The sequence below is a fragment of the Schistocerca gregaria genome, chromosome 5 (assembly GCF_023897955.1).
Source record: "Schistocerca gregaria isolate iqSchGreg1 chromosome 5, iqSchGreg1.2, whole genome shotgun sequence".
In the NCBI taxonomy this organism is placed as follows: Eukaryota; Metazoa; Arthropoda; class Insecta; order Orthoptera; family Acrididae; genus Schistocerca; species Schistocerca gregaria.
The window spans coordinates 57,415,767-57,434,423 of record NC_064924.1 but is presented as its reverse complement, the minus strand read 5'-3'; the positions used below and the strand labels follow the sequence as shown (position 1 = coordinate 57,434,423).

The 18,657-nt window shown below is 44.4% G+C and overlaps 1 protein-coding gene across 4 annotated transcripts in view; it reads left to right on the top strand.

Annotated features, from left to right (window-relative positions):
* The window catches only part of LOC126271991 (protein MTSS 2), a 310,108-nt gene that overhangs the window by 174,065 nt on the left and 117,386 nt on the right, over positions 1–18,657 (top strand). For all 4 annotated transcript variants that reach the window (XM_049974469.1, XM_049974470.1, XM_049974472.1 and 1 more), the window contains exon 4: positions 12,436–12,520. In XM_049974469.1, the coding sequence (XP_049830426.1) occupies positions 12,436–12,520 (85 nt within the window). The remainder of the gene's footprint in view (positions 1–12,435; positions 12,521–18,657) is intronic.

The following is an 18,657-nucleotide window of genomic DNA, read 5'->3' as shown; positions in this document are numbered from 1 at the left end:
AAAATAAAATAAACTTCTACAAATCATACGACTGTCGGTAACTTATTGCATCAAGATATTCATGCCAGCCCTCGTCCCACGATCCATAATGGATCAACGAAGATGTAGATAAGTAGCTGAAAGACGTAGCTAACTGTTGCAAATAAAACATTTTTTATTTCACTGTGGTTTCCACTTAGCGATTGTAACGTACTTTCTAGACAACCCTCGTAGTTGACATTTGACTAGCAAGACCGTATTCAGCAATAAACAAGACACGGTGGAGAAATTATATCAAAGCGTTTCGCAAGGCGACTGTTGGTAACTGTGAGGGGCACTCGTCTCATAATTCAGTCGCTAACTTTTTTCCTTGCCGAAATTCTTAACTTTTTATTTCTAACATCATGGAGACGTCCATGACTTATTGAATTTTTGTATTGTAACGAACATCTAGCATAGCAGCCACATGTCAGAGAAGTATGGAAATTAAAAAAACAAAACGAGTTTCACTAAAAGAATTCTCGAGCTCTGCTTGTCAATCGTAAAAGAGGTGTCGCTACTCGCGGAACACAAAAGTGAGAAAGAAAACTTAACTCCATTGAAGGTAACTGCTCACAATGAGAACTTTTTTTCTATTGATGCAGTGCGCTTGTTTGTGTGTGTGTGGGGGGGGGGGGGGGGGGCGGCACAGGCAGAGTTGCACCAACGGTTATTCGATTTTTGTGGCCGTGCTGCGAGAGCGCAGAATGGCATGTGCGTTTTGTTTTGTGGCGGTGTTTGTGTGGAGCCACGGGATTGTCTGGGCACTTCATTTCCTGCTGCAGCCCGCCGGCTGCTGGCTGGCTGGCGAGAGTTTCAATTAACGCCCTTGTTGGCCCTTGGCTGCTCGCTAATTGGGTCATCGCCTATAAATGGAGTCCCGCTCGCCAACGACCTACATGCAGAAAAACCGCCGCTGGAGAGGCCCGACCTGCCCACGGCTCTGACAGTTTCCGCGACAGCGCCCGTGAGGCCGCCTCCCGTGTTAGCGGCTGCACTGTGCCGCGTACCAAACTGCTGCCCAGGGAGCAGGCGTGAGCGATGTATCACCAAACAGGACCGCCTCGTTTCCTCAAAACTGCCTTGCTGCATTGTGAATGCAGTGCAGATAACTTTTAATACTTCACCAATTTTATGTAACTCGCTGAAGCTCCATAATGCTGCGCATCAGCGCTACACGGCACAAGATTGTTCATAGCGATCGATTTATGCATCACTTATTCAAACCATGATTACTTCAAGTATCTTGCAGTAAAATGCAAGGTTTTTTTCTCTCGCATCGTCATGCAATTCATGACATGTTTCAGACCTTCAGTGTCATCATTGGAGGACCTTTAAGTTTCTTAGATATTTCAGTTACTGTTTTATGTTTAAATACACAACTATTTTTGCTGGAGACCCTTCTAAGGCGTTTCAGCCGTGCTATTTTCCTCATACACGTGTAACGCAGGTGTCAATGTAGCACTGTCTATTACTCATAGGTGGCACTACGATCCGTTAAGCGCAGGTTCCATAAAAGATATTTGTAGGATTTTTTAAAATATTGTCTCTCAGTGAGTCCCTATCTGGCATCTGCTTTGCGTGCTGTTTGTTCTGTGTAATCATTGCACGTCAGGCCGCGCCGGATGTTTTTCCAGTAGTTAGCAGTAATTTGTCGCCAATAGTGTAACCGAACAGAAGTGAAGTGTTCATGAAATTTAAATAATTCACACCAGGCGCGTTTATACTTACAAACATGTAAGAATGATTAATAACGTCAAACGCCACTGATGCTGCTTCGTAAATATGAGCGCAACGCGTCTGACGTAAAATGACTGATTATGATCGCGCCATTTGTCTCGAAAGGAAACTTCTTACTTCTCATGTTCACAACTGTACCACAGTTGTGCTAAAATGTGTTCGGAAGTAAGGTATGAGAGAGAAAAAAAAAAAGGAAATGCAGCTGGAGTAGAGCACTGGAAATCAAAGGATAAACAGAAATGTGTTAATTACTTTTATTGTTGTACTGCTTACTTTGTATATTTTGAGTGGGATGTGAGGAAGGATGTGTACCTCAAGTAATGAGGAAAAGCAGAGCACCTAATAAAATGAATTGTCTGCCTTTACTTTCTGCCACGTAAGTTCGCTCCCTCGTCTGTGGTCGGTAGCTGCAATTCTAATTACTCGTGAGTGGTGCCTCGTTGCCAGGAGACTGGCGGGCAGGTGCCCCGCCGACGTAAGTGGAGAGGCTATTGTCGTGTAATTGGTGAGCAGGCAGCCGGCAGGCGGGGGCGGCTGATCAGAGGCGCTGGAAGCCCGCCAGGGGCGCAGTGTGCAGCCGCCTCCAGCGCTACACCGCCACCTCCAGCCCAGGGGCTTCTCGCCACGCCTGTCCGCTGCCGCGCCGAGGCGATGACTTAATAGTGCTCTGCTCTGACCCTCGCTTCCCACCACTCCCTCGGTCCCCAAGGGTGACGGTCGTCCATATCTCGGGACGACGCGCCAAAGCCGGACCCCGTCCGCTTGTGTCGAAGTAGTTTGGGACAACAAATGTTCCGTAATATTACTACAGTGTGTGTGTGTGTGTGTGTGTGTGTGTGTGTGTGTGTGTGTGTACGGTACGGAGAGGTCAGCTACAGGGTGATGCGGTAAGTGTCGTCGTAGGAAAACTAGGTAGTAGCAGAAATGATAAGCGAACAGAATAACACAACCAACAAAAGATTTACTTCTATTTCTCCAACCGTACAGACTCGTGACAAGTAATGCAGCAAGAATTAGCACTCTCAAACAATAGAGACTGTACTAAGCACGAACCATAGTCCCGTAGCGATGAAACTCCGTCAAAGTGCAAACAGGCTGAGCGGTTGCCGCCGGCGCACCAGATCAGGTGACAGAATGTTCTTGGTATGGAGCTGCCGGGTTCAGCGTGCGCGCACCGTTGCGTCTGCCAGATAACTACGCGACCGCTATGGCTGTCAGGCGGGAACTTTAATTCCGTTACCAACTTCACAACGCCAGTGGGGTGGTATCGATACGTGATACCACACTACACGAGAAGGAAATTGAAGATCTGCAGACAACAGTTGTGGACTGACGCAGCTGTCACCACGCGGCATCCAATTTCATTATTCCATATGGACAGTACGGCTCGTCTCAAAGACGTGAAGAAGAGCAAACCAGTATTTATAGCCGTACTAGGTTTAAAGAAGGCTTTTGACACTGTTGGCTGGAATACTCCTTGAAATGTCGAAGCCACCAGGCTTAAAACACAGAGTTATCTGCGGGGCGGGGCAAATAAAAGTTGCTTGGGGAACAGAGTTACAGGGTATAAAGTAACACAGCTGCGGAAAATATAGTGCTGATCTTAACTGTAGCAGATGTTGAAAGTGAACACTTCATCTTCCGGCCCTTTTGGGCCCTGGTCAGCAATTAGCTGAAGGCAGATCTAAGGTGGACTACTGGAACTGCTGCAAAGTCATCCGAAATGTTGTGAAGCATTTCTTGAAGACTGAGAGTTGTTCAGATAGCCCTTAGACTTCAGACGTCCCCACACAGTCATCACACACTGACAGGTGACCTGGGGTGGCCAGACTGCCCGACAGGCGTAAAGATTGTGCAAATGTGATTAAAGGTTCGGTGTGACTCACGTCACGGGCGTACACGTCGTGTGCCCGCCACGGGGTGTGGTTATGTGCATGCATGCATGCATTCATTCATGTCCAATCGCATGCACTCGTCTGGGCCACTTTCGCCACCGAGCGAGGCGGTGCAGTGATCAGCAGACTGCAGTTACGGCAGTGTGTGCTGGGTGGCTGCGTGGCTAAGTTGTAAAGTCCCAGACGACATGCTAGAAGGTCTCAGATTCGATCCCCGGTTAGTCCAACGGTTATTGCCTGCTACGTATAACGTCTTATACCCGTGGAAATGTTTGTTAATATGAAAATGCCGAGTCGTGTTGCACCGTGGATCGGAATCCATGTTGAACTGTCGGCCCTCCTTTAACTACCTGGATTGAGACAGTTCAAATGTTCGGGAAACGCAGCAGCATATCACCTCCAATAGGTTATTGTACACCAAGGCAAGGTAGTGTTCGAATCAACTTTCAGACTGATGACAGCCTTAACTTTTCGTAATGAGCACCTTGTGACGTGACTTTGAAGTTTCGAACTTCCTATATTGTGACGTAACCTTTAAGTCATATGCCAGAAAAGTCTTGATATATTTTCCAACAGTTTTGATTTAGAGTAATTCAGGAGAGCTAATTATGAAATGTAAATGTGTTGTGCTGTTACTGGTGCGTTATGAGAACCAAATATGAATAAATAGAGGCAAGTGAAGAGAAATATGTAAATAAAGATGCACCTTCAGTTCCAAAACTGTAGTAACCCTCTCACAGCCTTATTTCAGCTGATAAAAGTTATTACTTTTATCAATACAGATATAAGTGGGTGGCCGATATTCGTGATAAATTATTTAGCCAATCCCAGGAACTCCGTAATTCGGATAATCAGATGATAATTTGAAGTCGTATCCTTCTTTATGACATTTGTTTGCGTTGATCATTGCGCCGCTTTCTTTGCTCCTGTACTCCGCTCTTCAGCGGCTAACGTTCTGGTATACGAAACTGTGTCTAATGTTGTTGCTGGCACCAGAGGTCTGCTTTTATAAATTTGTGCTCTCACTAGCATCTCTGTCCATAAAAGCTATTACTGTAAATGAGTTTAGATTTTATTTCAAACTAGTTACTCAGCGTTGTCAAATTACGACACACACACACACACACACACACACACACACACACACAATTGGCAACTTTCCAAGTGCGTTACATTGATAATCCAAAACATTACAACCGCTACCCGCCGCGACGTTGGGTGCCGCCTGGTGGTTAGCGGGCACGTACGCGGTAGCAAAAGTAATTAAGTAGAGCAAACACGGACGGAGGATCACGCTACAGAAGATATCGGCTGCAAATGGAGAAATCCATTGGGAGATAAGACTTCGACAAAGGGCGAATTAGCCAGTCCAGTCGATGTGGCCGAGCGGTTCTAGGCGCTGCAGTCTGGAACCACGCGACGGCTACGGTCGCAAGTTCGAATCCTGCCTCGGGCATGGATGTGTGTAATGTCATTAGGATAGTTAGGTTTAAGTAGTTCTCAGTTCTAGGGGACTGATGACCTCAGATGTTAAGTCCCATAGTGCTCAGCCATTTGAACCGTTTTGAAAGGGCAGATTATACAGAGCCTGTGAACGAGTATCTCGAGAACATTGGAGCTTGTCGAATGTTCACATGCTACAGTCGCGAGCATTTACGGATAGAGTTACGGACAGTGAAGTGGCTGGGCGCCCACAACTCTTCAGAGGACGAGGGATTTGGAGGCATGTCTCCTCTGTAAAGTAAAATAGATGGTGACCTCTGGCATCTCTGCTGAAAGAGCACAATACCGGTGCGCAGCACACTGTTCACTGTCCATTGTTATACATGGAGCTCCACAGCAGACCACCCCAAAGTGTTCACGTGTTGACTCAACAACATAGTGAATTACGTTTGTAGTGGACACGGGACCATCGGGATGCGACCGTCGATCCCAATGAAAACAGGTCGCCTCTTCGGGAGAATCACATTTTTGCTACGCTAGGTCGATGGTCGTCTCCACAAACGCCGTAATCGAGGTGAACGGCGGATCCAAGAACGCGGACTGCTAGGGGCAGTATTATTCGACGAAATATATTCTCCTGCGTTTGTATGGAATCTGTGGCAGTAGTCGAAGATACGCTGACAGCTGCGAACCACGTGCATCTCTTCATTCTCGATGTCTTCCCCGATGACGATGTCATTTTTCAGCAGTATAATTGTCAGTGCCTCGGAGCCAGAATCGCGCTACAGTGTTTTGAGAAGCATAACAGTAAACTCGCGTTGATGTCTAGGCGACAAAATTCCCCTGATGTCAGTTCTGTGGACCCATGTGGGTCGGCATCTGGCGGCATCACCGCTTACGAAAATTAGCAGACCATTATTTACGCGAATTATATCACCTGTGCGTCGACATCTAATGTCACATACCTCCGCAAGTCTGTCCACAAACTGTCCGACCCCTGATGCTGACAATCATTGTTTATTTCAATCCAAAGACGGACAAACAAGCTGTCAAGGAGGTGGTCGTGTTGTTTTGGCTCATCAGTGTATATTAACACAAACTTGTCACACTGAATGCAAGATTTGTATTCAGATTTTGTCGAGGCTCTCATCAGTCGGTGTATCGATCGGGAAAAAATCGTCATCGTGCACTACTATAATTCGTACTATTTTTTAGTGTGCTCATTCTTGTCACCACCACCTCAACCTTGTGGAACTAGAGGTAACCCAGTGATAGCCCTCTACTTAGTTCGCGAAGCGGAAGTGTTCTGTATTAGGTTGAAATTTGTTGTTTCTGGCGTCTGACGTCCTGGCGTAATGTTTTGTTGATAACAATTGACAGTTGCCTTTCGGACATACGCTGGAGAGTCATTGCGCTCACGACGCACAATCGCAGAATAACCTTGTTGGTGGTACTTGACGGATAGTTGTAGGTGGAGAGGGTTTTGAACTGCATAAGGTTACAGGGTGTGCCAGTGCTACCGTGTATACGACGCTGGCCAACCTTGGCAAGTAGATCCACGTTGGCCGTGAAGAAATGCTTTGTGTGTTCCTTTTTTTCTTACTTTGAAATGAGCGAAGAAGCTAATCCTGGTCTGTTACGAGGGTGGAAGACGATTCAGACACCAGAAATGTTCGGTAATCTGTACGACCACGTGTCAATTTTGCTTTCGTAGGAATGCAAATAACGGATGCAGATTGCCGGCACCGGGATACGGAGGTTCTCTTCACTTTAATAGTATCCGCACTTCACGCAAATAGGGTAAAGTAGGGGCCGGGTGTACGGGTCAGAGACAAACAGGCCACGCGAGATGTGCCGCACGTGTGGTCCGCGGCCAGCTGCTAACTGGTCCGATAGTGTCAGATGCGCGCCGTGGTCCACCAGATGCTAGGCTTGGCTTGCCTATGGTTTCCCACCACTCCAGCTGCGCCTAACTGGCACTGGCTTGTGCCGCACCTGCTACTTGTACACGAACCACGCCTCGATTGGCTGTCGTCCTTGAGCCGACCTACGCCAAAACTTCATGGGCGCTTTCTTTAGCTTGCTACGATTTTTTTTGACACGTTTAGTTTCTTTTTTCAGTGACTTGCATGCGACCCACTTACTGTTTGAGACCGCTCTCTGGTGCGGGACAAAAAAAATTATGATCTCGTATGAAAACTTCCGAAGCATGTCGACGTTGCACATTGGCACTGTTCGTCACCTGCAAGCCACAAAAGGAGCCTTTTCTACAGAATCCACTTACATACCACAAAAAGGAAATTCAAAACATTCTCTCTCTCCTAGGGCGTTCATCTACATCTACATGATGTCTCCGCTGTTCAAAACTAAGTGCGTGGCAGAGGGTTCATCGAACCACCTTCAAGCACTTTCTCTATAGTGCCACTCTAAGAGCACGCGGGAAAACGAGCATTTAAATCTTTCTGTGCCAACTCTGATTTTTCGTATTTTATCATGGTCAGTTCTCACTACATAGATGGGAGCCAACAGAATACTTTCGCATTAGGAAGGAAAGCTGGTGATGGAAAATTCACGAGAAGATTCTGCCGCAGTGAATAACGCCTTTGTTTTAATGACTGCCACCCTAATTCACACAGCATGTCTCTCTCTCTCTCTCTCTCTCTCTCTCTCTCTCTCTCTCTCTCTCTCTCACCTGTTTCACGATAATACAAAACGAGCTGCCCTTCTTTGAACTTGACATACGTTATGTACACGCTATCACGAGAGCATTCACATACTTCAAACCTCGTTTAAAATTTCCATCCATCCATATACGAAATAAACTTGTCCCTCTTCACGAGTACGTGGACGCAGGTGTTAGTAATTTTTATCTATACTTGGTGGGACTCGACGGAAATAGTGAGATGCTTCTGCTGATGTTTTCTTCAAATCGTTGAGTCAACAGTGAGAAACGGATAGTAGCTGTAATTGTATTACCTTTCAAATTACATATAAATTAAATAATATGCCAGACTAGAAATTAAAGTTTATCTCAAGAAGCTCGAACAGTAACCACTTGACCACTATGAACTCTTAACTTCCAACACCTACGTAAAGATACATCAGGTACATAATAGACGCGTAAAACTTCTCTTGCGATTTTCTCGAAATTTTCAGAGTAGTGCATCTTAATACTTGCTCAGTATGTTTTCTAATTGCCTAGAAAAGATGCGCAAAGTCTGAAGTAAATCTGTGATCCCAACGTCGTGGCCTCCCCTTGTAAGAAATGGAATTACCCTGCTTGGGACGAATGTCGTTTATTATTTACATAAAAATGACTACCATTCAACTGCGAACTGGTGAAAAATGCTTGTAAATATCTAGGATTTATTGGGGGTTGTTAACCGGGGTAAAATAGATAAGCTTGTTGATACAGTACTTACAAATGAGATATTTCACAATGCCATCGTGTATTCGAACAGGGGCGTGGCATCAGAATATCTATTATGGTGACATGTTGGGATAACTGTTTTATGGAAATATAAAGTGCTTTCCTTTTAAACCACGGGGGACGTAAACAGCGAGCAAGTTTATTTCCTTCACTTGTCAAATCAAGCACCAAACTCCATTAAAGGAGCTGGGAAGCCTTCGTTTTGAATATGTTTGTGATGGACGCCTCGATGTGGGGCTAGGATTGCTACTGAACTAGCGATGACCCCAGTCTGCTACTCTTTAAAAGGTGAACGAGGATGCGACGTCAGAGAAGCCGCCGCATGATACATCAAAGGCATCGCGACCGCCTGTTACGTAGCGACGCGTGCGCTGCCTTAAACATTCTCGCTCGCTTGGCGGCGCTTGCACGCACGGAGCTATGCGTAATTTTCCGTGATGTGTAAGCTCTGCGGAAGATTGCATATCCCTTGGTACCATAGCCCACGAATATATATCTTGTGCCTCGGCTTCTTGCTATGCCATTGGCATATTTGTGCGGACCGCTATGCCTTCTTGACATGTTCTTGGTTTTCTGTCCACAGTATGACCGAAAACGGTGAATGCAGCTCCGTATGGAAAGTATGACTAAATTTTGTATTTTCCGTTCAGTATGGCGCACACTTTTAACAGTGTTAAAACACCAATACGTATGTTTTGCAGCTAGTATGCTTCGCCGAAAGATGGCTGTCCATGCTTGTAGCGTCCTGTTTTTGGTGTGAGTTTTGCGCTGTGTTTGGTCGTCAAAAAAATTGCTCTGAGTACTATGGGACATAACATTAGAGGTCATCAGTCCCCTAGAACTTAGAACTACTTAAACCTAACTAACCTAAGGACATCACACACATCCATGCCCGAGGCAGGATTCGCACGGTTCCAGACCGAAGCGCCTAGAACAGCTCCGAACCTACACTTCAATAAAATTGAAGGAGGGAGAAGAAAATTGTATTTTTAGAGATACTGACAATGGGGAAAATTGAAGTCGCTGCTATCATGTTTCTCCATCCCAAGAGATTGTTCGGAAATACTACAAACTGAGACGTTTCATATGCAATCACCTGTTTAATATGAATTACAAAGCGTTGTGCGTAATGTATTGTTCTTAAGCAGCTAAAATACTTCAGTTTTTTCCCCCTATAGACGTACATTCATCAATTAATTTTAAAAATGTGATTACATAAGAAGTGTACCGTAATAAACTCCATTCCCACTAGAAACATCCCAAATGCTCGTATTTTGCACTTTCAGGAACAATCACAGGAAATATTCATCTTGAAACTTCAAAATAAATATTTCTGTCAACGTTGCCTGCTACGTCTTGCCTAGAGAATGTGAAGTCTTCTCTCTCTCTCTCTCTCTCTCTCTCTCTCTCTCTCTCTCTCTCTCTCTCCCTCTCCCTCCCCCTCCCTCCTTCGTGTATTACATGAATACTGAGGGAACTGTGGACTAGTAACAGCACACATAAGTAAATTTCCAGCGCTTAGCTAATTTTCAAGCAAGTGCATTTGTTTTCCTTTGGTGTGCGTTTGCGCACAAAAGGTTACTTTCAGAGAATGGGCTGCGCTCAGCCTGACTTAGGCTTAATGTCGCCGTTGCTGATATGACTGAATCAGCAGAAGCGTAATGGAAGAAAACTCCTCTTTCTTTATTCGGTAGATATTCCCGTGCTTACTTCACGGGTATTGGGAGGAAGGGAGCTCTGAAACTGACATAACTTTCCACCAAAGATAGCGCTATTTCTGGAGATAGCCTCCCACGTCCATGGGGGGTCCGTATTATTCGGAGCAGCCGACAAGATACTTTATCTCTAGTGTAAGTAGACTGCTTATCTTACTGTTTACTACGGACAGGTAAGAAACATAATCTTATCAAGTATGAGGTTTTACCGATGTCAGCAACACAGCGCGACGAGGAATCTGAACAAAATCTTCCGCGATACAACAGTCTTTCGCATGTACCGTGCAGAACTGTCTCGTCACTCAGTTGCCTGCTACTATTTTTCCCTCCTTTCCGATTTCCACTTCCTCAGTTCCTCGACAGTATTTACTGTTGACGCAGTTCTTGGTAGTTAGCACCAGAGATGTTATCGGCCTAGCTGGACATGGAACCACCCTACCTCGTATACTGCACACACAAGTTAAATGCGTTTTGGCAGCGGTGACTGGCTTGGTGTTCACGAAGTCTGGTTTTAAATTCGTAAAGTCGGCACAAAGTTAACTAGGTTTCCGCCGGTCAAGTACCAACCATTTAGTTAAATGAGATTGAAACGATTGAAATTAGTGTGATAGAAAGCAGTTCCTATGCTCTTGCAGAGTGTTTCTGATATTGTCATGCGAGAGACTAAAAGCTTCGGTTTCAGTAATTGGGTAGATTCGTGATCAGTTAAATTCACTTAAGCAACAATTCAGTATGTCAAAATTTATATGTGGCAAACAGTCTTGAGGTGAGGTGGGCAATGGTCATAGCGTTTTGTCGCTGACGAATTATTTACAGATGTTTTAAAAAATGTCTTGCTAAATATGTCTAAAATGTCGTACAATTCACAATCTGTAAAATAGCAGTTTACGTTGATTTCATGCAATGAAACCAGGTTGAAACATTGTCAGCTGCATTTTCTCTCGCCAGCTTACGTAGGTGCAACTAACATGCCTTACTGTCGGCGAAGCGCACTAGGGTTGTAGTCAACGCCCTTGTCAAATTGTTTGCTTTGAATTTGCTTTGGTTTGTAAGAAAATTTTAGCACATTTGCTAATATTGGGCGACTCAGACGGTAATTTACAACATTCGTGTTTCAACAGACGAACTAAGTGACGTACACAATTTTCGGCTTACGCAAATCAGACTTTTGTGTAATTATTCTAGGTGATGTCAAGAGTTGCAGCTGTTAAAGAAAATGCAGTGTGTGTGTTAATTCGAACAAATGTGACTCTTAAGATGCAAAGGGTATCTGCAGACAAGGTGTGAGCATAAACAACCATCGAGGGAATCTACACGCTTATGTATGGTACGGCAGGTTGATGCAGCCAGGTATTGTTGGTATCAAGCGTCATTTTGGCCGACATGACTAGGAAGGCATTTGAACTGCTTTCTATCGTTTAAAACACGAATCTATACGGAGGGCATCCAAAGAGTTCATAATCTCTACAGAGAACGTACAGCGAGAATTTGTTTAAATATGTATATCTACAAATTAAAACTGTTACAGGCCCCGTAGCTGCCAAGCTTCCATTCGCGTAGCTAGTCAGTTTTTTCGGCGTCTAATCGAGAATGACGACTTTCCAGATTTTACTCCGTTGGATGGTGACGTATCCCTATTGGACAAAGCATTTTGTGAACGGTGTTGCTGCGACCTGCAACATTGCGTAGTGCTAAGCGTCGCAGGCGAACGTGTGCGGTTCGCTGCCTCAGACCCGACCACCTGCAGTTATTTAAATGTTCTTTAGTATTTATAAGTTGTGGAACGTTTTTGAAATATCTTAAGTTTCTAATGCTTGTATATTATGGAATATTCGATGTTCGTATAAATGCCAGACTTCTAGAATATTGTTATATTAGTAACTGCACTCTTCGTGCACGAGGTCTCATTTCAGATCCGGCTGTAGTGTGTTGTTCGTGATAAACGTGCTTTGTGGACTTTAGACATGGAGTGTGGTTACGACGCGACAATAAGTTTTAAGTAGCGAATCATTTAAAAATCGCCGCAGTCAATGGAGAGCCGTTGAGTGTAACAGAACTGGAGCATTTCGTGAATCATAAGAGACGAAATCTGCGTTTTACTTGTGCTCTAAAATACATTGAAGTTGGAAATTATATTTCGAGGCTTAACGTATTTTGAACATTACGTTTGATAGTGTGTGTAATTTTGTTGCAGGTGCTACCAAGGAGATCGGCACTGCCTTGACACGAATCTGCCTCCGACACAAAGCAGTGGAGGCCCGTATGAAGACATTCACAAGGTATGTGTATCACATTCCTGTTTAATTTGGGTTGTTAGCTGTATTAATTGTGATGTGAATTCGAAGTTACCAGTGCGAAATGTGTTCATAGCATTTTCTTTATACGTGGTGGATCTAGACGTAAGATAACTTTATTGATGTATAGACGCGTCTATTTTTTCCATGTAACCTTCCCTGTGAGCAGTTTTTTGCCGGGTGAGCTTTATAATGCCTCACTATTGCTCTAATTAAAATTTATCGATGTCATAGAATGGGCTCGTATAAGCTGGTTTGGTGTCGATTGCTTCAACTATTGTGATATTTTTGACGAATAGTGTTTCGTGGACTACATCCACAGAAACTAGGTTGAACATTTAGTCTTAGTTCTTGATGCTCATTTTTGGGATACGTGTTAACGACAAGCATTTCAATGACCTTCTTTTAACTCGTGGTCTGGAGTTGCCCGAATATCTCACATGACTACATGCCACCCGAAACAGTTGTTAGATTGCTGATAACGAAGCAGCCATTGAGCGGTAGTGCAAAACCGCCTAGGGCCATAATTATGCAATAGAGCGAAAGTTAACAAAAATTAAGTTAAAAATTGTATGTTGCAGTTCATAATTTTCACCACCAAGCGCACCGCTTAGCATATTGCGCTGGCATACGGGAAGAATGGGATTTAAATTTCCGGCTTGCAGTCCAGATTTGGGTTTCCTGTGGTTTTCGTAAATCGCCAATGGCGTACATCCGGGTTATTTGTTTGTGTAATAGAACGCAGACTGATTTCTTCTCAGTTTTTAGTCTCCTCCTTGTCAAAGAGTTTTTAAAACTGCACTACTGGCCATTAAAATTGCTACACCAAGAAGAAATGCACATGAGAAACTGGTATTCATTGGACAAATCTATTATACTAGAACTGACATGTGATTACATTTTCACGCAGTTTAGGTGCAAAGATCCTGAGAAATCAGTACCCAGAACAACCACTTCTGGCCGTAATAACGGCCTTGATACGCCTGAGTCAAACAGAGCTTGGATAGCGTGTACAGGTACAGCTGCCCATGCAGCTTCAACACGATACCACAGTTCATCAAGAGTAGTGACTGGCGTATTGTGACGAGCCAGTTGCTCGACCACCATTGACCAGTTTTCAATTGGTGAGAGATCTGGAGAATGTGCTGGCCAGGGCAGCAGTCGAACATTTTCTGTATCCAGAAAGGCCCGTACAGGACCTGCAACATGCGGTCGTCCATTATCCTGCTGAAATGTAGGGATCGAATGAAGGTAGAGCCACGGGTAGTAACACATCTTAAATGTAACGTCCACTGTTGAAAGTACCGTCAATGCGAACATGAGGTGACAGAGACGTGTAACGAATGGCATCCCACACCATCACGCCGGGTGATACGCCAGTATGGCGAAGACGAATACACGCTTCCAATATGCGTTCACCGCGATGTCGGCAAACACGGATGCGACCATCGTGATGCTGTAAACAGAACTTGGATTCATCCGAAAACATGACATTTTGCCATTCGTGCACCCAGGTTCGTCGTTGAGTACACCATCGCAGGCGCTTCTGTCTGTGATGCAACGTCAGGGGTAAACGCAGCAGTGGTCTACGAGCTGATAGTCCATGCTGCTGCGAACGTCGTCGAACTGTTCGTGCAGATGGTTGTCTTGCAAACGTCCCCATCTGTTGATTTAGGGATCGAGACGTGGCTGCACGATCAGTTAAAGCCATGCGGTAAAGATGCCTGTCATCTACACTGCTAGTGATACGAGGCCGTTGGGATCCAGCACGGCATTCCGTATTACCCTCCTGAACCCACCGATTCCATATTCTGCCAACAGTCATTGGATCTCGACCGACGCGAGCAGCAATGTCGGCGATACGATAAACCGCAATCGCGATAGGCTACAATCCGGCCTTTATCAAAGTCGGAAACGTGATGGTACGCATTTCTTCTCAGTACACGAGGCATCACAACAACATTTCACCAGGCAACGCCGGTCAACTGCTGTTTGTGTATGAGAAATCGGTTGGAAACTTTCCTCATGTCAGCACGTGGTAGGTGTCGCCACCGGCGCCAACCTTGTGCGAATGCTCTGAAAAGCTAATCATTTGCATATTACAGCGTCCTCTTCCTTTCTGTTAAATTTCGCGGCTGTAGCAAGTCATCTTCGTGGTGTAGCAATTTTAATGACCAGTAGTGTGTGCTATGTGGAGGCAATTCATTCTACATGAGTTGCATATTTACTGTTACACGGGTTGTGCACTGTCTAGTTCGGGTGCCAAAGGCTTTGTTAACGTTATGGTAAATATATAAATTAATATTCGAATTGAACCGACAATAGCAATTCTTGATAACTTGGAGGACTCAATGGCAGATTTTGTTAGCTGTAAATAATCAGTTGAACAGTGTGTGTGTGTGGGGGGGGGGGGGGCGCAGATAGTGCTGCACTGGTCCAGCTTTAGGAATTCGCTATTTAAACACTGAATTCAGGTAACTGAGCAAGATGTATGAGACAGGCGAAATACCCTCAGACTTCAAGAAGAATATAATAATTCCAATCCCAAAGAAAGCAGGTGCTGACAGATGTGAAAATTACCGAACTATCAGTTTAATAAGCCACGGCTGCAAAATACTAACGCGAATTCTTTACAGACGAATGGAAAAAATGGTAGATGCAGACCTCGGGGAGGATCAGTTTGGATTCCGTCGAAATGTTGGAACACGTGAGGCAATACTGACCTTACGACTTATCTTAGAAGAAAGATTTAAGAAAAGGCAAACCTACGTTTCTAGCATTTGTAGACTTAGAGAAAGCTTTTGACAATGTTGACTGGAATACTCTTTTTCAAATTCTAAAGGTGGCAGGGGTAAAATACAGGGAGCGAAAGGCTATTTATAATTTGTACAGAAACCAGATGGCAGTCATAAGGGTCGAGGGGCATGAAAGGGAAGCAGTGGTTGGGAAAGGAGTGAGACAGGGTTGTAGCCTCTCCCCAATGTTATTCAATCTGTATATTGAGCAAGCAGTAAAGGAAACAAAAGAAAAATTTGGAGTAGGTATTAAAATTCATGGAGACGAAGTAAAAACTTTGAGGTTCGCCGATGACATTGTAATTCTGTCAGAGACGGCAAAGGACTTGGAAGAGCAGTTGAACGGAATGGACAGTGTCTTGAAAGGAGGATATAAGATGAACATTAACAAAAGCAAAACGAGGATAATGGAATGTAGTCAAATTAAATCGGGTGATGCTGAGGGAATTAGATTAGGAAATGAGACACTTGAAGTAGTAAAGGAGTTTTGCTATTTAGGAAGTAAAATAACTGATGATGGTCTAAGTAGAGAGGATATAAAATGTAGACTGGCAATGGCAAGGAAAGCGTTTCTGAAGAAGAGAAATTTGTTAACATCGAATATAGATTTATGTATCAAGAAGTCGTTTCTGAAAGTATTTGTTTGGAGTGTAGCCATTTATGGAAGTGAAACATGGACGATTACTAGTTTGGACAAGAAGAGAATAGAAGCTTTCGAAATGTGGTGCTACAGAAGAATACTGAAGATAAGGTGGATAGATCACGTAACTAATGAGGAGGTATTAAATAGGATTGTGGAGAAGAGAAGTTTGTGGCACAACTTGACTAGAAGAAGGGATCGGTTGGTAGGACATGTTTTGAGGCATCAAGGGATCACAAATTTAGCATTGGAGGGCAGCGTGGAGGGTAAAAATCGTAGAGGGAGACCGAGAGATGAGTACACTAAGCAGATTCAGAAGGATGTAGGTTGCAGTAGGTACTGGGAGATGAAGCAGCTTGCACAGGATAGAGTAGCATGGAGAGCTGCATCAAACCAGTCTCAGGACTGAAGACAACAACAACAACAACAACAACTTATTGGTGTTCCAAACTTGAATTTCTTCTATTACGTACCGTGTTGAATATACACTTTAGTCTGCCGAATCACATGTCGTCCTGATAACGTCGCACTTCAAGTTTTAGTTTTATTTTTGTGTGTCATTTGATAGACGCCTTTAAAGCTTACTAGGGTTGGTAGTCACTTAGGGTTTTCTACTGATGAAGTACTAATGAAGACTAGAAATCTTCCTTGTTGCATCAGATTGCATTTCTGTGGAGATGTTGATATATCGAGCCTTCTAGTAATATTTTGTGATTTGTCATATCTCTGGGTTAGGACGCCATTTTTCCCGCTAAGGAGCGCGTCCGTCTTAGCCTCTTTCCTCGTCGAGCTTATACGGAACCCGCGCGATGTGAGAGGCCCTTTTAAATGGGTCCTTTTGCGCCGCAATCTACATGCTACGGGTAATATACGAGGCGCGCTTTCGGCGTCGTATCGCCCACCGTTATGGGGCGAAGTTAGCGTGCGTGTAGGGGCGTGGGCCGCCGTGAAGCGCCGCCTTTATAGCCTAATGAAGCGGGCTCCGTGTGCCGTATTCAGGGCACGCGTGCCGGCTGCTGCTGCTGCGTCTCTCAGCGCACGTGCTCCGGCCTCGCCTGCGACGTCCACCGGTCACGGAATGTTAATCGACACGACTGCGCATCGCCTGAAATACCCCTGCCGTCAGTCTTCGCCAGTTTCCCTTACGCACGTCGGATACGCGTATTGTATGGGCGGACGCGAATCACTCGACTCAAAGGTCTTCCCCTCTTAAGATTCCGCAACTTCCCTCTCAGGTAGGATACACGTACTTATCCCGGAAGGTGACGTATCCATACGGCGCATGGCGAAGGGTAGCTTGTAGCACTCCTACTCATTTTGTTTGGTATTCCACTCGCAAATGGAGGGGGGAGGGGGGAGGGGGCGGGTGGCAGGCACCCTGATTTCCCTAGTTTCCCTAGTCATTAAGCCAGTTGCATGTTCGTGACTGTAGCATCGTTCATGTTCGTGACTGTAGCATCGTTTTGCAGTCTGTCGCAAATGCCGATTCTGTAAACTCTCATTGTGTTTTGCGAGAACGTCTTCCCTGCAGGAATTCCTGTGCGCAACGGTTTCTTTGATCGCCTGGTCTACGGTTTATTCCTTTGCCGAACACACTTCACTCAATGTATCAGCACATTTAGCTGCTCAAAACCTGGTTCACAGGCACCGCTACTTAGGCGACACCGAACACATCGGCAAGCGCTTAGTTACCGTTCTCTACATCTTGTAATGGTACTTGAATTACGTAACCATTACGGCACCTCACCTCAACCTCTCGATACCAGCAATATTCTACTGTGTTTCTGTAAAATAGTTAACATATTTCTGTGACAGCATTCAGGTTTGATTTCATTAATGTAGAGGTACTTAGATACATCGATATGTATATATTGCAATGATATTCTTTCTTTTGTCACTATGATCTTTGACGTACTTGTAACTCTTGATTTTTGGGCGCGTAAGCGGTTATTAGAGTGTCAAGCTTTGGTCGTCATCATAAAAAAGTATGTTTTATATTGTGAAGTGATGTTTTTGAACGAGTTACGTGATATTGCAACAAAAGTAATAAAGAAGTGTGACTTAAGTTCGGAGTACTGATTACTTTTTTTACATCACCATTGTCCTAACTTGCAAAAGTTTAATCTTCATGAATCGTTTATGAAACACATCTATAAAACTTTTGAATATCGCACAATAACACCTACGCCTCTTTGCATTCGAGCTTGGAATCATCACTACCTAGATTTTCGACGATAAAGCCACGAGTTCACAGCGAGACCAGTGTGGGAAATGCGAAAAGATGAGTGCCTAGTTTATCTATTATTTCAAGAAATGACTTTATTAACTGTGCTCTAATGACACCTGCCACATAATATAACTTCGTTGTTGCACGAAAATGCAGTATTTAGCAGCGTGAGCAACACTACAGTCACAATTATTGGCCTTTGTTGTGGTAGGGTTGTTAGAATCTTCACAACAAAATTGTTTTCTAAGCCGAATAATAGGTTTGCTGTAGTTTATGGCTCTTTTGTTTTGTTACGTAGTGTAGCAATTGTATTGTTAACTCTCTGAACAGAGAGGAAATCAGCAACGATTAACTCAAGTCGTAAACCACGCGAAAGAGACGCGAATTGTGGTGGATAAGACACAGATGTAATTTTGCATGAAGAGTGTCTTTCAGCGCTTTCTACCCCGTAACTGAAGAT